This window comes from Podarcis tiliguerta (genome assembly GCF_965153285.1).
Source record: "Podarcis tiliguerta genome assembly, chromosome: 6".
NCBI lineage: Eukaryota > Metazoa > Chordata > Lepidosauria > Squamata > Lacertidae > Podarcis > Podarcis tiliguerta.
The window spans coordinates 13,593,696-13,619,263 of NC_139539.1; the positions used below are offsets into that span (position 1 = coordinate 13,593,696).

The following is a 25,568-nucleotide window of genomic DNA, read 5'->3' on the forward strand; positions in this document are numbered from 1 at the left end:
ACTGTTTTTGGGGGACAGGAGGCGGGCGGGTGTGGAGGACTCCCTGGTCCTGAATGGGGTAACTGTGCCCCTGAAGGACCAGGTGCGCAGCCTGGGAGTCATTCTGGACTCACAGCTGTCCGTGGAGGCACAGGTCAATTCTTTGTCCAGGGCAGCTGTCTACCAGCTCCATCTGGTACGCAGGCTGAGACCCTACCTGCCCGCAGACTGTCTCGCCAGAGTGGTGCATGCTCTGGTTATCTCTTGCTTGGACTACTGCAATGCACTCTATGTGGGGCTACCTTTGAAGGTGACCCAGAAACTACAACTAATCCAGAATGTGGCAGCTAGACTGGTGACTGGAAGCGGCCGCTGAGACCATATAACACTGGTCTTAAAAGATCTACACTGGCTCCCAGTACGTTTCTGAGCACAATTCAAAGTGTTGGTGCTGACCTTTAAAGCCCTAAACGGCCTCAGTCCAGTATACCTGAAGGAGCGTCTCCACCTCCATCGTTCTGCCCGGACACTGAGGTCCAGCACCGAGGGCCTTCTGGTGGTTCCCTCGCTACGAGAAGCCAAGTTACAAGGAACCAGGCAGAGGTAGTGGCACCCGCCCTGTGGAATGCCCTCCCACCAGATGTCAAAGAGAACAACAACTACCAAACCTTTAGAAGACATCTGAAGGCAGCCCTGTTTAGGGAAGCTTTTAATGTTTAATAGTAATTGTATTTTAGTGTTTTGTTGGAAGCCGTCCAGAGTGGCTGGGGAAACCCAGCCAGGTGGGTGGGGTATAAATAAATTATTATTATTATTATTATTATTATTATTATTATTATTATTAGTTTGAAAGGGCCAGTCTGGAGCTTATAGGAATGCATTAGAGTCCCTCTGAACTGTCATCTTTTCCTCCTCTTTGCCCACAGATTGGAGCATGTGCGTACCTTAGTAAATTGCAAACAAACCATTGTTGGCTAATTCAGACCTTTGGTATGTTCTGCACAATACCAGGATATGACGTAGGTAAGTAGGATGTGGAAAGAGAGATCCTCTGGCATTTCAACTTACATCAAACACTTTTGATGAGAAACACAGTTTTCTTCTACCTTTTCCTTTTTGTAAAAAAATACCTTCTTTCTCTCTCTCTCCCTCCCCCCCCTCTCTCTCTCACACACACACACTTTACATATTCTAACATAGACCATAAATTACTTTATCCACTGATGTCCCATCATCCCTTTCCACAGTTTCCATATTTATCCTTGAATGCTGCATATTTCACATATATTATTCAATACATCCATTTTTACCTATTTATCTTAATCACTAATGCTGTTGCTCAATATTTCAAGTCCTCATGTTTTCATCTTGCTATAGTAGCTGTTCAAATACTCAATAAAGCGTCTCTGGCCCTCAGTGAATTTTTCGTCATTTTGGTCTCTAATCTTTGCTATTAATAATGCCAGTTCTGCATACTCCATCATTTTTAAAAGTCATTCTTCCTTTGTTGGAACCACTTCTTCTTTCCATCTTTAGGCATAAAGCATTAGTGCTGCAGTCATTATATACGGTGGTACCTCGGTTTAAGAACAGTCCTGTTTATGAACTATTTGGTTTATGAACTCTGCAAAACCGGAAGTAGTGTCCCAGTTTTTCAATATTTACCTCGGTCTAAGAACGGAATCCCAATGGTGGAAGGGCACCGGCGGTGGGAGGCGTCATTAGGGAAAGTGTGCCTCTGTTTAAGAACGGTTTCGGTTTAAGAACAGACTTTTGGAACAGATTAAGTTCATAAACCGAGGTACCTCTGTACATAAATAAATTAACCAACTCTTTTGGTACATCATTATCTATAATTCCTAAAAATAAAAGCTTTGAGTTTCTTGGGAATCATCAACTTTAACATCTTTTAAATCTCATCATATGTCATTTCCCAATAGTCCTTAGCTTTTTTACAAGTCCACCACATATGGAAAAACTTTCCTTCTGTCATTTTGCACTTCCAACACAGACTTAGTTTTGTACATTTTGGCTAACTTATTTGGTGTTAAAGACCATCTATAAATCATCTTCATATAGTTTTCTCTTAAAGTGTAACATTTTAGATTACTCCTCCACAACTTCTCCCATGAAGACAGTTATGTATTATGTCCCTCATTTCTTGTCTGATTTCTCCTACTTTTTCTGTCATGTTGAACACCCTGCTTTAATGAAAGTGTGAGCTAATGTTAAGATTTTTGCATGCATTTTTACCTAATATACATATTTTTGCAAGCAATTATCTCTAATATAATGGACTATTTTTATTAATATATTTATTTTTATGTACACTTTCCCTGATATATGTACTTTTATACACATCATTTGCCTAGAGAACTGCACTGCAAAAGTTAGAGAAGTGCAGATTTCAATGCATAGCTGCATTTCATTTTGGGTGTGTGTGTGTGTGTGTGTGTGTGTGTGTTTAAATGCGGATTAGATGCTTGCATAAGTAGACAACTTGACCTGTGCTCCACATTACATTGCTTGTATGCCAAATTCCCCATTGATGATCATCAGTGAACTTCAACTACAGACAATGACACAAAGATCTGAAATTGAAGCTACAATTTGCTTCTTTCCCAGCAGTTATTGACCATGTTTCGTCACCCCTACAAAATCGAAGGGTCGTCCCTGGCCTCCACATTGAATAGGATAATTAGAACAATAAGGAAACTGCATGAACCACTCACATCCTGGCCACCTGGAGAATATGTTGTGTGTTTTCCTCTTATCTAGACCCACCTGAGGATGAAATATGCGAACTGCCTGAGAAGGAAGCAGGAATAACCTGGGATGCGATATGTTTCACTTTCCTGCTAATCCAGCGTAGAATTTTTACTAGCTACTACTACCTCTATGTTGTTGCAGATCTTAAGGCTGCCAAGACCTTGGCCTTCAGGTATGTGGCAAAGATGTATGAAGTCCGAACAAGATTGTATGTTGTTATTGAGATAGGAGATGGAATCAATGCTACAGACTGAAGACCAATTCGCACAACCAAGTTGGTAGGACCAATAAACGACCTGGGTGGAACTGGGCTGTTGAAGAGTCAGTTGACCTAGATTGCTCCTTTGCTGTGAGATGTAAGCCTTTCTTATAAGTTACTGGAGTAGTGTGATTTGTGGCCTCCTTGTGCCTAGATCCTATGCCGCTTAAACAACATGACTTTGGTAGGAAGCAATTGGACATGTTAGTCAACTGATGGGGTTGCATCTCTCTCAACCATATTGGTTGTCAAAACCGCATGATTCCTTTCTTACATGGGTTTCTGGAGCAGTGTGGGTTCCTACCATTGAAGAACAGCTCCCATGCTAGGAAAGTAACATTAGATTTCATCCTTCAGAAATAAGAAACATGAAGTTGGCTTTTCTTACCAGTTTGCATCCAAATGTGACTTATAAGGTAGATAAGATGGTTTTGAAATTGTCTCATACATGCAGAGGAGCACAGCTGTTTGAGGTAAAGCTTAAAAAGGTGGTGGAACTCAGGACGGAAGAAGAGAGAAAATCAATGCAAACCATGAAGAAGCAGTAAGTCTTTCAACCTCAACATTTATTTACAGAATTGTATAACAATTAATAATAATAATAATAATAATTTTTTAAAATTTATATCCCGCTCTCCCCAGCCAAAGCCGGGCTCATGGCGGCTAACAACAATAAAATAATACAACATTCTAAAATCATTTCATTATAAAATTAATTCAAAATCAAATTCATGGCAACCATTGGGCTAGAGTTCTGTGAAGATTGTCAAAGGAGGGAGTCAGGCTGTGCCTCGGCCAAAGGCCTGGTGGAACAGCTCTGTCTTGCAGGCCCTGCGGAAAGATGTCAAGTCCCGCAGGGCCCTAGTCTCTTGTGACAGAGCGTTCCACCAAATCGGAGCCACAGCCGAAAAAGCCCTGGCTCTAGCTGAGGCCAGCCGAACCTCTCTGTGGCCTGGGACCTTCAAGATGTTTTTGTTTGAAGACCGTAAGTTCCTCTGTGGGGCATACCAGAAGAGGCGGTCCCATAGCTACGAGGGTCCTAGGACTCAGAAGTGGTTGGGAAGGCAAACACATTTCTGTTTCTTTTCTGAACCTCTAAAATACAGTCTGAGTATTAAAATGAGCTAGTGAGAGAGATAGTTGAATAGTACTTAAAAAGGACAGCATCTTGGACAGATACTGAAATTGACTTGCAGCGTGGTCTGTGTATAGTATGAACTTAGATGCTCAGGGCATCTCTGGGAAGGTACACATTTATCAATGATATGAATTCCTTGCAGTTCTGGATATATGGGCCCTGCTTCTGGTCTCTGTGGGTCATAATGCTGGTCACAAGAGTTGTTATTTTTTTAAATCCCCCTCCACCTGTGTTGCTCCATTATCTCTGTGAAAGAGATGAAGAGCACTTAAAAGTGCTGGATTGAACCTGGTGATCTCTTCTCTAGTAAATGCCACGCCCCCAAGTAATAGGCAAGTCTTAATCTTATTACATAGCAAGCCCCATTCAGGGTGTAGCATGTGAGAATGTCTGCTTGCTGCTGTGTTCAGAAGCAAGCTCTGTGAATGAATTGCAGAGGACTAAAAGCAAAGCCAGTGTTTGTTTTTCTGTGGGGAATCTATAGGCTGGAGCTGATCAAACCAAAGAGAAATCTCACCACCTTGGAGAAATGGGGGCCAGAAGCTGTGCAAGAGTCTGAAAAAGCAGAGGATTCAGGTGGAAAACATTTGTTTTGTTTTTAAATGGCATGTATCTTGCAATGTAACTTATTAGAAAATGATAAATGGCTGCTTAATGGTTTCCAGTGCATTTCCTCATTACTTTCCTCATTGCAGAAAGTCCATTTTTTGGAGGGAGAGGGGCAGGGTTCAGGTCATGGTACAAGAGCTCCAATTCCACTTTAATTGCACGACCTAAATTTGCTGGTATGTGTGACTGAGCCACACCCCAAAACAGTGGCAGTCCAGAAGCAACAAAAGTTTGCATAATGTGTTGCTTGTTGGCTACCCTTAGGAAGAGGCAATGAGCTATGGAAGGAGGTCAATGAAGGGAATTTTATGGAGCCCCTTCTGCCTTCTGCAGTTGCCCACACACTTTGAAGTCTGTCTTTGTAATCAAGTGGCTTAGAAACTATACAGAAAGGAGGATTTCCATTCTTGAGTTTGATCTCTGTTCAGAAATGCTGGAGGCAGACCTCTTATGTTGCCTTCTCTTCATGAATCATGTGTGGGGTTGCAGGGCATGCTTTAACTGCCTGTCCATGGGAACATTTTATTGAGTAGGTTTTTTTCCTGGGCTCTTTTGCAGAGGATGATGCTAACAAGAAGGAAAATGAAGGCAAAAAGACATGGTGGCAACCATGGGTCACTCACACTTCAAGTAAATCTCTTGTGTTTACAATGCCTCCCTTAGTGTGACACCTTGCAGCTGAAGTTTTCTATTCAAAAACCACTGTTTGACCAATATTTTACCCCAGGGTTGGAGAACCTGTGGTCCTTCGAATGTCATTGGACTACAACTCCATTCATCCCTGATCATTGGTCATGCTGGCTGGGAATGATGGGAGGTGGAGTCCAACAACACTCCATAACTTCTCCATCCAGGCTATACGTTGCTTCGTTGACTTCGTTGTTTGGATTGCAAAATCCAAACAATTAATTGGTTAGATCAATTCATCAAACAACGTTGGCTTGATCAAGAAGATAATGCTGATTAGCTGAGCAGCAGATTTATTTATTTATGTAAGTAGCATGCAAAACCCGCAGGGTTCCCCCAGTAGCTAACATTCAAAGATATGCTGCCTTCGAACCTGAAGATTCCATTTAGCTCTCTTGGTTAAAAATGGCCTTTCTTCTATTAATGGGTCTACTCCCCTTTTAGAACCAGTGACCAGCATTACATCTTGTTGCAGTCAGTTCCATATGTAGGCTATTGCACCCCAGAGATTGACATGCAGCTACAGAATAAATAAAATTAAAACCAACATGTCGGCATGCATTGACATTTCCTCATTATTCTTCAGCCCCAAAGGTCAGTACCAGCAGGGGAGGTCTTAGAACTATTCTGAAAGGTCCTCTGACCTGCACAGTGGTGGTTCTGCAGTGCAATAGTTACCCATTAACATCTTTGAACTCGCACTCAGATGGCTGAGGTGTGGACTTCTGTCATCTTCTTGGCGCAGGAGGCTGGGTGGAAGAAGAAGTTCTAATATGTTCTAGTGGCTGCAAAGAAAAGAAAAACCACTTTGAAACTTTTAAAAGCACTCAAGCAGTGTACAAATTTTATGGAATAAGTATGAAACCAGGGGTGGGTAGGTTTGAAACCAGGGGGGTGAATGGATGTGTGGTGGCAAGTATGAAATGGATGTGTGGTGGCATAGAGTTCCACAAGACTTTTCAAGTTCTCAGTTGTGTCTGCTTGCTACCTTAAATTTCAGTGGTTCGAAGTGGGAGCTATTACCTCTTTGAGACAGATAGCGAGGAAGAAGAGGAACAAGGGCCCACTGAAAAGAGTGAGAAGGAATATCTGAAGAAGAAAACAGCATTCCAGGTGTGTGGTAATTCTTCCAGAAGAGCAAAAAGAGCTGGGTTGAGGGCGGGGAGACAGAACTTCGGGAATAAGGGCAAAGGGAATCATCCTGCCAATGGGAAGTGTGGACTGTGAGGATGAAATTCATTCATAAAAAGCAAAGGTAGTCCCACTTACCCAGAACAACCCCCCCCCCACTCAAATCCAAAGCTGGGTGCAACACAAAATATTGGCAAGCTTTTGAGTGGCCCAGAACTCTTCATTAGTCAGGATGTTACACAAAACAGAGGGCGGGTGGGAGAAATAAATGCAAAAAGTGTTGAATATTGTAGCCGTCCTACATCTGCAATCCCTTCCCTATGGCAAAGACGCATAATTAAGATTAGGACTTCATTGCACCTAGCATTTTATTATATGCACTTAGTCCCAGACAGAAACTCTTTGCACTTCTACTCTGCTCAGCAAAGCATGGTCAACATAGGAGAGACTGGGACAGGGCAAACAGGAACCGAGCAGCAAGAGCAAAGATTTGTCTGTTCTGCATTTTGGATCTTTGAAGGGGATGCATGGAAGCTGCCATAGACCATTGTGGCGACTGCAGGCGCTCCTGTCCTAGAGTTCTACCTCAAAGTTAAATCCAGGCAGAAATTATGTAGTTTGATGGACTCTCCCCTTGCCTCACTCCCACCCTAAAGAACTGTTGAATAACAAGCTTCACTTTTTCGCAGCTTGCCTATGAAGCCTGGATGACCAGTTCAAAGTCAGCTCTAAAGATGAGGGAGCTGGATGAAATCAGGGACCAAGGGAAGGAGGAGCAACAGCAGTGCCAGTTGGCAGGTAGTAGAAATGATACTTGTAAACCACTTTAGAAGCCACCTTGGCAATTCAGCAGTATACAAATAAATATGTGTTATAATAATGACAGGCAGATACCCCAAACATGAGGTACAGTCTCGCCTGGGCTTTACTACTTCAGACTGGAGGTTTGTGTGTGTCACATTTTTTTATGTTTCCACACTTTAAAAAAATTCCTGCACGTGGAAAGCTAGATTCCTCTTCCCCTTGCATCTTTCTCAGTAAATTTCCAGTGGCAAAAACTGGAATTTCTGTGTCACACACCACGGAATGCGTAGGGTTGGGTTCACAATTCTGGGGTGCTCTTCCAATGTGTTGTTCTGCTGTGCTTCAGCCAATGTGAAAATGGAATCCTGGGAAGGAAATCTGGAGAAGTCAGACCCAGAAGAGGACTTGGATGAGCCAGGTGATTAACTCCTCTGCATATCTACCTAGGAAATATTTGGCGTGCTATTACTGAGGAAGGAAAGGAAGGGGCAGAGCCTCAATATGGCACTGGCAAATTAATCTTAATCAAATGGTGGCGGTTCTTGTAAAATGCCCAGTGGTTTTCTGTTGAGAGCCAGTGTGGTGTAGTGGTTAAGAGCAGTAGTCTCGTAATCTGGGGAACCGGGTTTGCGTCTCCACTCCTCCACATGCAGCTGCTGGGTGACCTTGGGCCAGTCACACTTCTTTGAAGTCTCTCAGCCCCACTCACCTCGCAGAGTGTTTGTTGTGGGGGAGGAAGGGAAAGGAGAATGTTAGCCACTTTGAGACTCCTTAAAGGGAGTGAAAGGCGGGATATCAAATCCAAACTCTTCTTCTTCTTCTTCTTCTTGATGACAACTTTTGTTGGGGACTGTAGCTCAGAGCATCTGTTCATGCACATGTGTATAAGTGTTGATAATTATCAGGATTCCTGCAAATGTGGAGGGGAAATGTAACTCTTTCCTCACCTGTGGCCTGAGGAAAATCCTTTCTCTTTATAATGCAATAAAACAGCAATGCATGCAGACCTTCAAAAACTAAGATTCACTGGACATGCAGGCGATTCCCTTGGAAAACAAGGCATATCTCTGTTTGTGGTGTTTTTATTTATATAGACTTGTTATAATTTCCATTATTTCTGAAGTCTGGAAGGTATTGCTAATGTCTCTGCCCGCCCCTTTGCCTTTATATTTCTTACCTGTTTTCTGTGATGATTTTGTTCTAAGCTTCATTTTGCATTTTAATTTAAATAAAAACAAAACATCAGTAAATACTGGTTGGGTAAAAAGGAAGAAAACTTAATATTGCAAAGTCCTGTCTAAGCAATACTGTTTTCAGAAGACATCTGAAAGAAGGCAGAGATGGGATGAGACTCAGATAGAAATCATTGGTGTGAGGGAATAGAATTGTTAGAAAGTTGTCCCCATTTTCATCTGTGAAATGAGGAAGAGTAGAGATTTCTCCAAGTAAAAAAATAAAACAAAGCATTTGCACTGCCAAACAAGCCATCTCCAATCTTGGGAGAATTTCAGATGCTGCAATTGATGCAGAAAATGGGGGTGAAGTTTCAAGCGTACAAAAGATATTTTGGGTTGCGTCAAGGCTCTTGGAGATTCTTACATGTGCTTTCTCTTCTCAGCAGAAAACATCCTTCAAAGAGCAACCAACATTGTTAAGTTCACTTGGGTTTTTATCCAAGCGTTGCTGGATGACACCACAGAGGCACTGAATTCGCTTTGTAAAGATAACCTGGATGTAGCAAATGTGCTGAGGATAGAAAAATGCATGATTTGGCGGGAGATTCAGAAGGTAAGCTCTCCAGACCTTGACACTGTTTCCCGATTTAGAAAAGCAAGGAGGAGCAGATCAAGTCTGTGGAGTGTGGTGGAGTCTCCTTCTTTGGAGGTCTTTAAGCAGAGGCTTAAAGTGCTCTGATGGTGTTTCCTGCTTGGCAGGGGGTTGGACTCGATGGCCCTTGTGGTCTCTTCCAACTCTATGATTCTATGATTCTAAGTCGGAAGAGTACAGCATACAGATTCTGAATGGCATCCTTAAGTCTAACCCACTGAATTGTCATGTGACAAAGACACATGAGAGCAGAAGCAGCAAAGCAGGCTGGGAAGTGCTGGGACTGCACAATCATAAAGTTATTCAGGCCTAACTGCTAACTGTTGAGTCACTCTGACATGTGACTTAGCAGCCAGTTTCACTTTGTGCGCTTTGTAAGATGTCAGTCAGTCTGCTTCAGTTGTGAACAGAGTCAGTATGTAATCTCAGTCAAACTGTTTGGAACCATGTTGTTTATGAAGAAGTTTATTTTAACTCAGTAAAGCTTTGATTCTTTAAAACTCTGCGTTATTAATTTACGCTGCGCGTCATGAATTAGTTTCTCAGCTTCCAGGGTCTGGCTGGAATGTCCTCTGAAGAACTGAAATCTCCAAAGCAAACAATTCAGAATATAGTAATAGCTTTTATAGAGTGTTGTATCCAATCAGGGGTGCAAATCAGGGGTACCTGCAGGGGCCCAGGTAAGCCCTTCTCCACATCATCGATCACATAACTACTCTCTCTCTCTCTCTCTCTCTCTCACACACACACACACACACACCATTTGAATGGTAATGCTCATCAACTTTGCAGGCCCCCGGCCCTCTCAAATCTGGGGGGACTGAAGCCCCCTTGGCCCCTAGGAGTTGGCTCTTATGTCTCCAATTCTTCACATGCTGAATCCTGCTCGTGCAACAGGACCTCCTCTTCCTCTGGAGCAGATTTTGTGTGTGTGTGCACGGGGAGAGGTAAATTCCATTGTGCAAGCAGAAGCGTACTGTGTTAGCGGAACAGCAGCGTTGGCTACAATCCTAAGTCATTCTAAAACCCAAGGTCTTTATGCAAAACCTGAATTGCTGTTTGCTCTGAATGAGCTCTAAAGAGCAGTTTTCCCCAGGTGAAAGCAGCAGGGCAAGAGGAAGAATGGGTAAGCCCTAACTAACTAACTAACTAACTAACTAACTAGTTTTTCTTTTAAGGGAAAAGTGGCCTCAGCGGACATTGTCCTTCAGTATTATAACCTGGAGAAAACCCAACCAGATTATGGAAAAAGTGAAGCTGAAACAACAGAGATGAATGAGAGCAAGAACAGGTCACCCCAATGCCCGCTTGGAGAGTATGTGGACCCATCCCTCGTGCAGCTCCGCAGGTGAATAGTAACTTGTTGCCGATAGTTGGAAATGCCCAACAAATTCCCTTGCTGTGACTTTTCCTTTATTCATTTCTCTTTATTCAGCAAGAGCGTAGAGAGAAGTCTGTAGTTGTGAACTCTGTGGGCTGGAACTCTGTGGGGGGGATGTTGTTGTTTAGTCGTTTAGCCGTGTCCGACTCTTTGTGACCCCCTGGACCAGAGCACGCCAGGCTCTCCTGTCTTCCACTGCCTCCCGCAGTTTGGTCAAACTCATGCTGGTAGCTTCGAGAACACCGTCCAACCATCTCGTCCTCTGTCGTCCCCTTCTCCTTGTGCCCTCCATCTTTCCCAACATCAGGGTCTTTTCCAGGGAGTCTTCTCTTCTCATGAGGTGGCCAAAGTATTGGAGCCTCAGCTTCACGATCTGTCCTTCCAGTGAGCACTCAGGGCTGATTTCCTTCAGAATGGAGAGGTTTGATCTTCTTGCAGTCCATGGGACTCTCAAGAGTCTCCTCCAGCACCATAATTCAAAAGCCTCAATTCTTCGGTGATCAGCCTTCTTTATGGTCCAGCTCTCACTTCCATACATCACTACTGGGAAAACCATAGCTTTAGGGTCTCCTAACAACAATCAGCACCCTCGACAAACTAGAGTTTCCAGGAGGGAAGCCATTGCTGTTTAAAGTGGTGTAAGAGTGCTTTAAATGTCTAGTGCAGGTGGGACCTTACCGACTTGGGTGTTGTTGTTTTCTGCCTTTGGGGAGCAGGAGATCCAGCGATGCTTCCAGGGGTGTGACTGGAAATGAGAAGGTGGAAGAAGGGAGCCACAATGGGCTCCGCCTCCAAGGGCTCACTTCAGCAACTTCCTGTACAGAATTTGCCAGCTGGGGCTCCTCTTCATCAGTTATGGAAGGATCTACACATTCCCTATTTCTGAGAAGTGAAGAATCGGGTGCCCCGCCATCAAGCAATGTTCCTGCTGCAATGACAGCCAGTGAATGGCTCCTGAACAGGCAAGAATCTTATTGTAATTAAGCAACAACTAATTGAGTATACTACCAGAAGGATGGGGAACTTGTGGCTATCCAGATTTTGCTGGATTTGCAACTAGGGACAGCGGAGAAATTTCAGCTCAGTTCGTGTTTTAAAAGGGAAACCTGCCTGATTTGCACTTCCTGAAATATTTCACGAACCGAAATGCAGCTGCAACTCACATCGGTTGTGCAAAGCAGTTCTCCAGCCAAGTAAAAAGCCAAATGCGCATGCTAGGGGAAAGCATGAATAAAAATGCACGTGTGAGTGAAAATAACATGCAAAAATACTTGATATTAGGGGACGTTGCTTCCAAAAATGTGGATTGGGCAAAACCCATTCCCAAGATCATAAGTGATTTGCTTTATCTAATGCATGCTCTTTGTTAAGGTGGGATTTGAGCTTTTAAATATTTTGTGCAATATATTTTAAATATATTGTAATAACTACAATAAATGAACATAATATGACAAATGAACAGGTATGTATTTACCTTCACAAATAATTTATATCCATCTTCTCCAACCTGGCGCCTTTGATATCATAGAATCGTAGAATTGTAGAGTTGGGAGGGACCCCGAGGGTCATCCAGTCCAACCCCCTGCTAAGCAGGAATCTTGGCTAAAGCATCCATGGCAGATGGCCACCCAAACTCTGCTTAAAAACCACCACTGAAAGAGAGTCTACCACCTTCCAAAGGAGTCCTTTCCACTGTCGAGCAGCTTTTACCGTCAGAAAGTTATTCCTGATGTGCATTCAGAAGCTCCTTTCTTGTAACTGGCCTCAGTCCAGTATATCTGAAGGAGCGTCTCCACCCCCATCATTCTGCCTGGACACTGAGGTCCAGCGCCGAGGGCCTTCTGACTGTTCCCTCACTGCAAGAAGCCAAATTACAGGGAACCAGGCAGAGGGCCTTCTCGGTAGTGGCACCCGCCCTGTGGAACGCCCTCCCACCAGATGTCAGAGAGAACAACAACTACCAACCTTTTAGAAGACATCTGAAGACAGCGCTGTTTAGGGAAGCTTTTAATGTTTGATGTATTACTGTATTTTAATATTTGGTTAGAAGCCACTCAGAGTGGCTGGGGAGGCCCAGCCAGATGGGCGGGGTATAAATAAATTATTATTATTATTATTATTATTATTATTATTATTATTATTTATTATTATTTGAATCCATCAGTTTGGGTCCTACCATCTGCAGCAGGAGAAAACAAGCTTGCTCCATCCTCCATATTATTCCCCTTTAAATATTTGAAGATGGCTATCAGATATTTTGGAGTACAACTCCTATGAGCCCCAGCCAGGACAGCTGAGAGGAGCTGCAGTCCAAACCCCCAAGTTGAGGAAATCTGTTTTATATTCTGCCCCAGTCTAATCTAACTGCGCTACTAGTTCTAAAATGTACAAGCCTGTGGACATGCCTTTTTCAACAAATGGAAATAATCTACATTTGTTTATGTCATGCAGGGTATTTCATGACAATGAGCTGGAGCAGTCAGATAAGTTCTACCAGAGCCTTCCCAGGCCCCTGAAGCTGGGAGTTGCTTTGTACAATGCTATGGTGTCTAAGTCAGAAATGCTGTGTTATTTTGTGATCATTCTAAACCACATGGTCTCCGCATCCATCCTTACTTTGGTTCTACCTATCCTGATATTTCTGTGGGCCATGCTGTCTATTCCAAGGCCTACAAAATTCTTCTGGATGACAGCCATCATTTACACTGAGGTGAGTGTTCAGTAGATCCTGCTTATATGGCTGAGTGATTTTCTCATCTGTGTGTTGTTCTGCTAGTCTTCCTAGAAGTTTTAGCCTCTGACTTGGGAGCCCTATTGCAGATATTAATATTGTGCAGCTTGAAGTCATAGAGTGAATAAAAACCGGATCATCTTAGAATAAAAATTGTCCAGACTAAAATATGTTTCCAAAGCTTTACTAACATAACTGTATTCCAACAGGGCATAAAACAATAATGATACATCCAGATAGTTGCATAAAATCATGTGCTTCTCCATGCACAGGTCCAGCTTCTTAAAAATATCAAATTCCTCCAAACAGACCTGAAATCAAGTGTCTTTCTTTCTAGACATAGACTCCATTAGCCTGCATTCCAGCCTGAGGCTGTTTTCTCCAGGAGAGACTCATCTGCACACCTTTCTTCTCTGGTGACTGAGAACAAAGGACCATTCCTTCATAATGGAGATTTGCAACTGAATAACCGTACCATGTGATCTAAGGTTAAACACTACATAAGAGAGTTGCAGATATACATCCTAAGTTAATTATCAACCCATTAGAAGAGTTTGGATTTGATATCCCGCTTTTCACTCCCTTTAAGGAGTCTCAAAGCGGCTCACATTCTCCTTTCCCTTCCTCCCCCACAACAAACACTCTGTGAGGTGAGTGGGGCTGAGAGACTTCAAGGAAGTGTGACTGGCCCAAGGTCACCCAGCAGCTGCAGGTGGAGGAGCGGGGAAGCGAACCCGGTTACCCAGGTTACGAGGCTACCGCTCTTAACCACTGCACCACATTAGGCACTCAGAGAGCTCTTCTTAGCTTCAATGGAATTTCAATGGAACAGAGTCATTTTCCATTTCAGTGTACAATTAAACAATTATACTTAACAATCTCTTCCTCCATTGAAGAGCTACTTGTTGCAACTAGGAACAAAGGATATTAAAGGATAGCGCGAGGAACCTTTTTGAGCCTCAGGCTCATTTTCCTTTGGTGTCCACTTTCCAAGAGATTCATGTCAGCAGTGGTTGGGACCAAAAATGGGGGCTAGGCTATGCTTCTGGGGGTCAATTGTGGTTCTCTAAGCATCTCTGTCTGGCCCTCTGTATTAAGATAATATTTACATTTGTTGCTCTACCCACTAGCCCCTACCTTCACTGGTATGTTGTCCAGAAGCAAATTCAGCCTTTGTGGTGTCAGAGGTTCCCCATTCCTGATATATAGGAGAGGGTGGCAACCTGGCAACCCACTCTGCCATATAAGGGAGGATGGGAAACCTTATTCCAACCCTCTTCCTCAATCTAGGCACCTTGATTGATGGGACCCAGGTGCTTGGGCTTTTGCATCCCTGCTAAAGGCATTGGGAAATAAATTTGTTTAAGGGCATCCAGCATGCTCTGCGTCAAACAGATGGAGCAGAAACATATATCACAGTTGAATCCAGCAAGAAGAAGAAGAAGAAGAAGAAGAAGAAGAAGAAGAAGAAGAAGAAGAGGAGGAGGAGTTTGGATTTGATCTCCCACTTTATCACTAACCTAGGGAGTCTCAAAGCAGCTAACAATCTCCTTTCCCTTCCTTCCCCACAACAAACACTCTGTGAGATGAGTGAGGCTGAGAGATTTCAGAGAGTGTGACTAGCAGCTGCATGTGGAGGAGCGGGGACACGAACCCGGTTCACCAGATTACGAGTCCACTCCTCTTAACCACTACACCACACTGACAAGGGCACATGTTGAACGTGTTATCTGGGCCTCATACAATTTCCGCAGAACTTTTCTGAAAATGAAATTGTCTAATAAATGGGATAAATACAGGGGGTCGATTTCTCATAATAAAATTGGGTTGTGTTCCCATATTCCCAGCCCTTTGCCTTTGGAATCCAGCATCTTTGAGGACTGTGCACTTCCCTTCCCTTGCCAGGTAACAGTTGTGGTCAAATACTTTTCTCAGTTTGGATTCTTTCCTTGGACCACCAAGGCCTATTGTGGGGTCTACGCAGAAGAGCCGCTTGCTTTGCCCAATATTGCTGGGATCGAGAAGAAGGATGGCTACGTGCACTTTGATCTGGTTCAACTGCTGGCCTTGTTCTTCCACAGGTATATCCTGAAGGTAACGCCATCCATTCTTTTATGGAGCTATTTTAGAGCACGGACTCATTAACATTTATTCAAGGGAGGATTCATCATAAGTAGGGATGGGCAAAATTCATCAGTTTTTATTTCTCTCGGCTTCTCATTTTCCAGTCTTAAATTCAGTCGTTCACGTTTCTATATTATTACAGTCGTACCTTGTTTGTCAAACGACTTGGTACTTGGATGTTTTAGCTCCTGAACATCGCAAACCCAGAAGTGAGTGTTCCAGTTTGCGAACGTTCTTTGGAACCCAAACGTCTGACGGGGCTTTCATAGTTTCCGATTGGCTGCAGGAACTTCCTGCAGCCAATCGGAAGCCGTGGCTTGGTTTCCAAACGTTTTGGAAGTCGAACAGACTTCCGGAATGGATTCAGTTCGACTTCCAAGGTACCACTGTATTATTATCTTGCCACTTATGTTTATTTCCATTGAAAGGTTGGATTCTGATGGCAGCATGGGTAGGCAAGGGGGCTATCCAAACCCAAGGTCCATTTGGATGAGTGGATCTCGTGGCTCAATCAGAGATATGCCAGTGTAACTCCCTCATCCCGGCTCAGCTGACTGAATCAATACTGGCAGATCTTACTGTTAGGATTCATTCCCTGTGTTGCAGTCATGGGATTGTTTTTATCACATGACGGTGTATGTTTTCATTCCACATTGTGGGAAGTGACAGAGACAGGATATTTTATTACTGTGTTTCCGTGATGTAGGATTTTTGTCCTTTGTCCTTTCTCTTTGCTGTCTGATGCTGAAGAGGAAGGAGCTGAGTTACGATGCTCCAAGTGTGTATATGTAAATACAGTAGTGCCTCGCAAGACAAAATTAATTCGTTCTGCGAGTCTCTTCGTCTAGCGGTTTTTTCGTCTTGCGAAGCAACCCTATTAGCGGCTTAGCGGATTAGCGCTATTAGCGGTTTAGCGGCTATTAGCGGCTATTAAAGGCTTAAGGGATTAGCGGATTAGCTGCTAAAAGGCTATTAACGGTTTAGCGGCTTAGAAAAAGGGGGTGGGGAGCGAAAAAAAATCTCAAGACTCACAAGACATTTTCGTCTTGCGAAGCAAGCCCATAGGGAAATTCGTCCCGCGAAGCGCATCGAAAAACGGAAAACCCTTTCGTCTAGCGGGTTTTCCGTCTTGCGAGGCATTCGTCTTGCTGGGTACCACTGTAAACATAGTTTAGCCAAATTGCTGCGCTACTGAGTCTGAATGCTGACTGCCTATACTCTGCTGATCCTGAAATGTGCTGATAACTCTTGGTATCAGTCGCTATGATATTCGGGCTGGAGAAAGATTTTGAATCTCCCGAAAGAACTACCAGGAGGGAGAGAACATGCCAGTTGGGCATATATCTCTACCAGACTCCTACTCATGTGTAGGACCTCCTGACACTTACACCAGCATGAGCCCTGAAATATTGGTGTTCTTGGGGATCCTCCCTGCTAACCTAAGAGGGTTGTTGTTGTGGGGATGAACCTTGAGGAGGAAAGGTAGGATATAAAAGTAATAATAAATAAACACTGAGACACTTCCTGAGAGGACTCTGTCGATGAGTTGAGGGGCCTCAGGCCTCAGTCTCAAGCAACTCTCCGCTAATCTCTCTGTCATCATCTCTTGCTTCCTCAAGCAGTTCGTGGCCCCTGTGTTTCACTGATGTGTTTCACTGTACTGCATTCTACAGTGCTATGGACTTTGGGATTCAAAAGGTGTCAGTATACCAGATGCTGAAGAAAAGAACCTGGCAGGGAGGCAAAAGAAGAAAAGGCACAGGGGCCATCTGAAGGAACGTCCATCTGGATCAGGAGGAAACTATTCTTCTAGATACCCAAGTCCCTCCAGGGCCGCCGCCAGGAGTGTTAATGAAGGTAGTTGTGTTCTGTGTTATATAAATCAAGCACTGCTTGAGTTGCTTCTTTTGGTTTCCCCTATGTATTTCTTATCAGTAAAAAAATTCGGTGAGCAAAATTTTATTCCAAAAGTGTGACCAAGAGGGAAAAGTTTGGGAAAAAATACTGAGCTAATGGACTCTAGATGAGGTAACTTCCTATGTTCTTGGGATCTTTAAATGAATTGTTTGTTGTGTTCTTTCTCCACCTCCTCTTCCTTTCATGGCTGATTGGCCATCCACCCTTTTCTTCCCCGTTTCTCTGAACTTCTTTTACACATACGAAACAGAAAAATTGACCTCCCTGTGTTCATTAAACTGTTGCGGTGCCAGCATTTTGGGGCGGGGGGACCTCTGGGGCAGAAATTGGCAGAAGAGCTTCCATTTTAATATTATGCAGAGGTCACTGGAAGCGATGCTTGGAGGACTGGCGGCACGGATAACGTGACTGAGTTGGTGGCGGATCAAGTGTTTTGTGTTTTGCGGACGGACCCCACATGAGTTGGTGAGAGCTTAAAATGAGGTATTGCTCTCATGAAACGAATGCTTCCCAGATAGAGAGCTGTGAATAACTTTCTTTTTTGGCAGACAAAACTCTGGAGGAAGCCAAGAAGAAATGGAGCCTTTTCAAGAAAAAACCCACTGGCGGGAAGAGACTTACTAAAGCAGCAATGAAACAGCAGATGATGAAGGCAAAGAAGCTGCTGGTTAAAATGTAAATTGGAATTTTATTTTTATTTTTAAAAAAGCTATTTAAAAAGTGAGTTGTTGCAACATGAATGAACAGAGCTGGGGGCAAGATGGTGGGTGGGTGGGAATACGGGTGTCATCAATGGACCTTCCACTCCCTGTAATAGACTGTGCTGCTGACATCTGTGTGTTAATGGTGGCTGGTGCCCTTTGGGATGAGTAGAGCCAGGAGGCCAACAGTAGGTGGCGCCAGAGCCAATTTGAAGCAAAGCTACGCAGTGGCTGGAACTGTCAGTTGTGGTTCTCTCAGTTTCTCCTTTTCCTAGTCATGAATTCAGTTGTCCACATTTCTGCAGCAATCTGCAACATTTAGCTTTTTTAAAAAATAAAAAATCCTTGTGAAAATTCATCAGCGTTTTAGTGCAAATTTTCCGTTTAATATTTTTGTATTCAGTGTTGACATAGGAAGACATTTTCCCCGGCAGTGTTCCCTAATATAATGCATTTTGCATGTGTGGTATTCATGAGTATATGCATTTTTATTTATACACTTCCCCTTGTATATGTGCACTTCGGTTGGAGAATTACACAACAAAATTTGGAGTAGTGTGACTTTTGCTGCGCTTCGGTTCACATATTGGTTGAACCCCCACCCCCTGCAAAAATGGCTCAGGGGGTGGGAGAGCCCCCAGAACAGGGAATGAAGGGAAGGGGGGGGGGGTTGTTCCATCTGCAAAGCTGCAAGGTGCGTGCAGATGAATGATTGGAACAGCACAATGTTAAATTCCACGTGGTTGATTATACAAAGCTATCTTCTGGTACTCTGTGAGTATGAGTATTTCATGAGGAAGCAGGTCCAAAAAGTTTGTGAAAGTGCTTGACATGCTTTCTCTTGGGAATGTTTGTGACGAAAGGATTCTCCTTTCAGCCCTAGAGCTTTATGGGTGTGTGACACTGCGGTCAAAGCAACAACGCTGTACTTCTAAAGCCCGCTTGAAGCACTTTAAGAGTCACGACTTCACCTCAATGCAGTTTGTTAAGGATGCATTTCTGAAGATTTTTGCATGGTGCGGGGAGCCCTTAAAGTGGTAGAAGAGAGATTTTAAAAGTATGGTATGGATGTGACCAGCTTCTTACGAGCTACGGTGGATGATTCAAGAATACAGCCGAACTCTTTGTTGCTAGACATGCGGCATACATTCCACTGAGCTTTCAGAAAGCAAGTGACCCTTTTGAAAAACACGGCTCTCCTTTTCAACTGGACTGACCTAGATAAATTTTCCCTTGCAGCGCTCTTCAGATATACCGGCCCATAAGGCAATTCTTCTACGACATTATTCATCCAGAATGCAGCCTAATCTGTGACGTATATGCTCTCATGTTCCTGGTTGATGTGATTAATTTTATTATTGTCATCTTCGGCTACTGGGCTTTCGGTGTAAGTATCAGCTCGCCTTGCTAATTACTAAAGCAACAGGTGCCTTGAATGTTTGCCAATTGGCTTGAAACCACTCCTCCACAATGCCTGATGTGTAGGAGTTATTTGTTGTATTTATTTATTTTATAAAATTTACACACCACTTGATTGTAAAATTTAAAACAAACAAACAAACTAACTAACTAACTAACTAACTAACTAACTAACTAACTAACCTCAAAGCAGTTTACCAAAAGATAAAGCCATAAAATCAAGAAAGATTTGCAGCAATAGTTTAAAACATGCAGAAAGTCAAAATTCACATCATTATTTTTTCTAGGTAGGTAAGAATGTTTTTAGCAGGTGCTAAATGCGGTGAAGGTGTCTTCTTGATATCAATAGGCAGGGAGTCCCAAGTTTCTTTAGCTGCCACACTAAAGTTCTGTGATGGTTCGTACTCAAAAGCACTTTGTTATTGCTTTGCATGTTCCAGAACCAAGGAGGTATTTGACACCAGACTCTGAAGGAGGCTTGAATCTGTTCTGCTAATCTGTTTGAAAGTGTGGAAGCTATAGTGGGGTAGGAGAGCGGAAAATGATGCCAATAGAATTCACATCTGCCAAGCAATGTACCCCTTTGGTTTCAGATAGTACATGGGTAGACGAGTCTAAAAAGCCTGGTACACAAATTTTCATGGCCCTCTCGTGGCTATGGGGACTCATTTGCCAGAAGTGATGTATTTAGCGATAACTCTGGAAATGTATATACATACCTTGGAAGTCAAACAGCTTAGTTCCCAAACGTTTTGGCTCCCAAACCTTGCAAACCCAGAAGTGACTGTTCTGGTTTGCAAACTATTTTTGAAAGCTTCTGCGGCTTCCGATTGGCTGCAGGAGCTTCCTGTAGCCAATCAGAAACCATGCTTTGGTTTTCTAATGTTTTGGAAGTCGAACGGACTTCCAGAACGGATTCCATTCGACTTCCAAGGTACAGCTGTACTTGATTCTGACCAAACTAAGCCTCCTGATGTAAATTCTTCCCTTGACGTTGTGGTTATGATTTGCTTCTGTTTTAGTTATGTCCTGTAAGCATTGGACAAGAAAATAGAGGATTTTTTTAAAAAATTTCACAGCTTTGCTGTAGTAGCAAAGTGGTTTATAAATTCAATATATAATAATAGCTTTGTAGTGTTGTTCTGCCCATAGGCTCTGACTGGAAGCCTAGGCTTGCTCCTTTTCTTCACACCCTCATGTTATCAACAAATGCTTCTAATTTGTTTCAGAAACACTCAGCTGCCGCTGACATCACAGAGTCCCTTTCAGAAGACCAGGTGCCTGAAGCTTTCCTGGTGATGCTGTTGGTGCAGTTTGGGACGATGATAGTTGACCGTGCCATCTACCTGAGAAAGAGCATGTTTGGGAAATGTGTTTTTCAGGTGTTACTTGTCTTTGGCATCCATTTTTGGATGTTCTTCATCTTGCCTGGAGTAACGGAAAGGTATGACAACGAAAGATGCCAGAGAATTCCAACAAAAACAGAAACTAGAGCGGAAATAGCTGATAATAGAATCATAGAGTTGTAGAGTTGGAACGGGCCCAGAGGGTCATGCAAGAATCTCAACTAAAGCATCCATGTTTGCTTATTTGTCCCATGTCCAGATCAGAAAAATGAAATCAGTATTCACTGCTATTGCTGCTTTCATTTCACAAATGATATGTAGGTAATTTCATCCCCACCCCCTATTTGCATTGCATTTCGTTTGAATTGCAATGAATGTGTTGCTGCTTAGTCCTCCACCTTCACACATACACACACACACACAACCGATGTTTACTACTTTTTCAATATGTCTCTGCATGCTCAGCCTAGACTGCAATTGGGAATGTTGGAGAGTTCTGCTGGAAAGAGAAACGGGAGTAGAATTTGGCAGTGTGGTGTAGTGGTTAACAGTGGTGGACTTGTAATCTGGTGAACCGGGTTCGCTTCCCCACTCCTCCACATGCAGCTGCTGGGTGACCTTGGGCTAGTCACACTTCTTTGAAGTCTCCCAGCCCCACTCACCTCACAGAGTGTTTGTTGTGGGGGAGGAAGGGAAAGGAGAATATTAGCCGCTTTGAGACTCCTTCGGGTAGTGATAAAGCGGGATATCAAATCCAAACTCCTCTTCTTCACAATTTGCATATTTGGCCAAGATCAGGGATGGAAATTGTGTGATCAAATATAAGTGGTATTGGCCATTGTTCTGTTTTTATAGCCTGTGAACGTTACCAAAGTTACTGCATTATTTTCTGCATTGTTTTTGATGTTTCCTTTACATATGCATTGAAATTAAGTATGCAATCAATTACATTTTGGCCATAGCAGATAGCAAGATGCATAAGGTAGGTTTCAGCGGAAGCCGAACTGTAGCAGAACGGAAGCAGCGCTGACTGCGGCAAGCACAGCATGGGGTGGAAATCTCTTCCTCCTTACATCCCTAGCTGCTGCGTTTGCCTGTGGAGTTCAAAGAGGGCCATGCGCTGAGAAATCTTTCTTCTAACTAGTCATAGTTGTTAAAGATGGAGATTGGAACATCTCTCTTGTTTACTTGCAGGAGGTTTAACAGGAATCCGGTGGCTCAGCTGTGGTATTTGGTCAAGTGTGTCTATTTTGGTTTGTCGGCTTATCAGATCAAATGTGGTTACCCCGAACGGGTCTTGGGCAATGTTCTGACTAAGAGCTACAATTGCATAAACCTCTTCTTATTCCAAGGGTAAGCAGCACTTTTATAAAGGAGGGCAGAGAAACCTAATAATATCCCCATGAAACGCGAGCCATTATGTTAACAAGCCAATCACAAAAGCAAGAAAGAACGGCTGATGGGGGGGAAAGGGGGTGGGTGGGAAGGTGGAAATCTCCAGGTGCTTGAAGGAAGATTTATTGCAGGCCTGCGCTGGAACAAATAATTCCTCAGGGGTTCTATAAATATAGAAATAACATACATAGGAAACAGATTAGTAAGGTAAAAGAGGCCCTTACGGTCTCACACTGAGTTACTGTGAAACAAAATTATCAATTTACTATTTTGTGTAAGAAATTTTATTTTTATTATTATATTAGTTGCTTTTTTGCCACAGCCCCTCAAATAAACACAAACATACAATAAACTACCATTTATAAAAATCGAAAAAGCAATTCTTTTTTTTTAGAAAAAAACTAGATTGAAACTAGATTGAAAACTAGATTGAAACATCTCACCCACGTAAAAAGGCCATAGCCTGAAGAAGTAGGAATGTTTTTTGCCTGGTGCCTAAAGTTACGTAATGGTAAAAATTAGGAAAAAACTTTCACTGTAATAATTGTTACAAGCTTTTTTAGAGTAATGTAGCCTGCTTAGAGGGCAGGAAGGTGGGAGGCAGATGCTGGCTTGAGATACCTCCTGAAGTTGTGTGTTCCAGCAGCTGCTTGGCTGTAAACATTATTGGGTGGCCTTAGGCAAGTTGGGATTCCTCCATTCCTGCATAGAAGAGGCTGGAATGAGAAGTGTGAAGCAGTTTGCACATTAGAAAGGAGGGGAGCAGGTTGTGTATCAGACACACACACACAATATCTGCCAAGTGTTTCCATGTGCAGCATTTGCCTGGTGCCTCTAATCTTGGAGGTGGCATATAGCCATGCTTACTAGTCTCTACAGATATCCTTGCCCTCCATAAGTTGGTCCAAACGCCTTTTAGAGCCCCTCTCTCAATTTGGCCACCACTAGGCTACAGCACAAGGGACGCGGGTGGTGCTGTGGGTTAAACCACAGAGCCTAGGACTTGCCGATCAGAAGGTCGGCCGTTCAAATCCCCACGATGAGGTGAGCTCCCGTTGCTCGGTCCCTGCTCCTGCCAACCTAGCAGTTCGAAAGCACGTCAAAGTGCAAGTAGATAAATAGGTACCACTCCGGTGGGAAGGTAAACGGCGTTTCCGTGCGCTGCTCTGGTTCTCCAGAAGCGGCTTAGTCATGCTGGCCACATGACCCGGAAGCTGTACGCTGGCTCCCTCGGCCAATAAAGCGAGATGAGCGCCGCAACCCCAGAGTTGGTCACGACTGGACCTAATGGTCAGGGGTCCCTTTACCTTTACCTTTACTTAGGCTACAGCAGATGCACAATAGTCTTAATTGCCCCATTGACTAGGACACAGTTGGGCTTTTATGCAATGCCAAAGGGTTTCCCTGACTTCTGAAGTGGGTATAATATGTAGGGAAAAGCGTCGTGCTCCTTCCTGGATAGTTTGTCAACTTTGGGCCCCACCCTGCACTCGGATCTCACCTGTGGCTCCTAGACTCTGTTGGTGTACCGTAGCGGCCACACCCCGGGAAACGGCTTCGACTGGTTGGCTAAACCAGGTGAGGGTAGCGGATGAGTCACAAACCCTCAGTGAGTTAGGGTAGGGACAAAGACAAAGCTCTAGTGGATTAAGTGGACAAGACGAAGAGTGGGTCCAACGGTCAAGGAGGTGGTTTCTGCTTGTGCTGTGCAGGGAAGAGAGGGGTAGATGGGGCTCATCAAGGTAGCCCTCCTGGAGAAGGAAAACTCTGGTCCTTAACCACTGCTACCTTCTGAGATACTTTCAGGAGAAGAAAAGGCTGTGAAGTAAACCCTGCAGAAATCCAGAGTGGAGTCCCTAAGACAGCTGGATGGTTCCTCGTACACCACCTTCTGGCAACTCCTGCAGCCAAGCTGGTTTCAGTCCCAGAGAGGTGACTTCAGTGCTGCTAAGACAGCAAAAGCAATGCAGGAGGCAGCAGTTATGAGTTACTGGTCTCTGCAGCCACAGCAGGTGCTGTGATTCTCCAGCGGTTTGACTTCACATTCCATTGTCTCTCGAGAAAGACGGATGCCAACAAAAGGGCACCAGAGTTTGAGAATTTGTATCACTCTTACAATACTGGGAAAGCCTTTTTTTGTAGACAGGCTTTGACTGTTTTGGGTTCTTATTGCCCCATTAACTAGCCACCTTTCTCCTCCTCTGTGCAGCTTTCGCCTGATACCGTTTTTGACAGAACTGAGGGCTGCCATGGACTGGGTTTGGACCGACACCACACTCAGCCTCTCCAGCTGGATCTGTGTGGAGGATATCTATGCTAACATTTTCATCCTGAAATGTTGGAGAGAATCTGAGAAAGTGAGTCCTGTTGCTTAAGGGTTACCATTATGATGATGGACTCAAGGGCATCCTGATCAAATTTGCAGATGACACCAAACTGGGAGGGGTGGCTAACACCCCAGAGGACAGGATCACACTTCAAAAAGACCTTGACAGATTAGAGAACTGGGCAAAAACAAACAAGATGAACTTTAACAGGGAGAAATGTAAAGTATTGCACTTGGGCAAAAAAAATGAGAGGCACAAATACAAGATGGGTGACACCTGGCTTGAGAGCAGTACATGTGAAAAGGATCTAGGAGTCTTGGTTGACCACAAACTTGACATGAGCCAACAGTGTGACGCGGCAGCTAAAAAAAGCCACTGCAATTCTGGGCTGCATCAATAGGAGTATAGCATCTAGATCAAGGGAAGTAATAGTGCCACTGTATTCTGCTCTGGTCAGACCTCACCTGGAGTACTGTGTCCAGTTCTGGGCACCAGTTCAAGAAGGACACTGACAAACTGGAACGTGTCCAGAGGAGGGCAACCAAAATGGTCAAAGGCCTGGAAACGATGCCTTATGAGGAACGGCTAAGGGAGCTGGGCATGTTTAGCCTGGAGAAGAGGAGGTTAAGGGGTGATATGATAGCCATGTTCAAATATATAAAAGGATGTCACATAGAGGAGGGAGAAAGGTTGTTTTCTGCTGCTCCAGAGAAGCGGACACGGAGCAATGGATCCAAACTACAAGAAAGAAGATTCCACCTAAACATTAGGAAGAACTTCCTGACAGTAAGAGCTGTTCGACAGTGGAATTTGCTGCCAAGGAGTGTGGTGGAGTCTCCTTCTTTGGATGTCTTTAAGCAGAGGCTTGACAACCATATGTCAGGAGTGCTCTGATGGTGTTTCCTGCTTGGCAGGGGGTTGGACTCGATGGCCCTTGTGGTTTCTTCCAACTCTATGATTCTATGATTAGCCCCGCCAATCAAGATGAGTCCGGGTGGTTCATCAGGAGCAATGACTGGGGCGA

The 25,568-nt window shown here is 43.8% G+C and overlaps 1 protein-coding gene across 1 annotated transcript in view; it reads left to right on the forward strand.

Annotated features, from left to right (window-relative positions):
- LOC310680525 (piezo-type mechanosensitive ion channel component 2-like) overlaps positions 1 to 25,568 on the forward strand; it is a 67,106-nt gene that overhangs the window by 35,196 nt on the left and 6,342 nt on the right. The window contains exons 27-45 of the mRNA XM_083447236.1: positions 906 to 1,002; positions 2,758 to 2,920; positions 3,462 to 3,551; positions 4,630 to 4,721; positions 5,313 to 5,384; positions 6,442 to 6,554; positions 7,262 to 7,370; positions 7,723 to 7,794; positions 8,995 to 9,164; positions 10,382 to 10,551; positions 11,301 to 11,546; positions 13,036 to 13,294; positions 15,221 to 15,409; positions 17,113 to 17,296; positions 17,905 to 18,031; positions 19,297 to 19,444; positions 20,706 to 20,920; positions 22,017 to 22,175; positions 24,427 to 24,574. Of these exons, the coding sequence (XP_083303362.1) occupies positions 906 to 1,002; positions 2,758 to 2,920; positions 3,462 to 3,551; positions 4,630 to 4,721; positions 5,313 to 5,384; positions 6,442 to 6,554; positions 7,262 to 7,370; positions 7,723 to 7,794; positions 8,995 to 9,164; positions 10,382 to 10,551; positions 11,301 to 11,546; positions 13,036 to 13,294; positions 15,221 to 15,409; positions 17,113 to 17,296; positions 17,905 to 18,031; positions 19,297 to 19,444; positions 20,706 to 20,920; positions 22,017 to 22,175; positions 24,427 to 24,574 (2,823 nt within the window). The remainder of the gene's footprint in view (positions 1 to 905; positions 1,003 to 2,757; positions 2,921 to 3,461; positions 3,552 to 4,629; positions 4,722 to 5,312; positions 5,385 to 6,441; positions 6,555 to 7,261; positions 7,371 to 7,722; positions 7,795 to 8,994; positions 9,165 to 10,381; positions 10,552 to 11,300; positions 11,547 to 13,035; positions 13,295 to 15,220; positions 15,410 to 17,112; positions 17,297 to 17,904; positions 18,032 to 19,296; positions 19,445 to 20,705; positions 20,921 to 22,016; positions 22,176 to 24,426; positions 24,575 to 25,568) is intronic.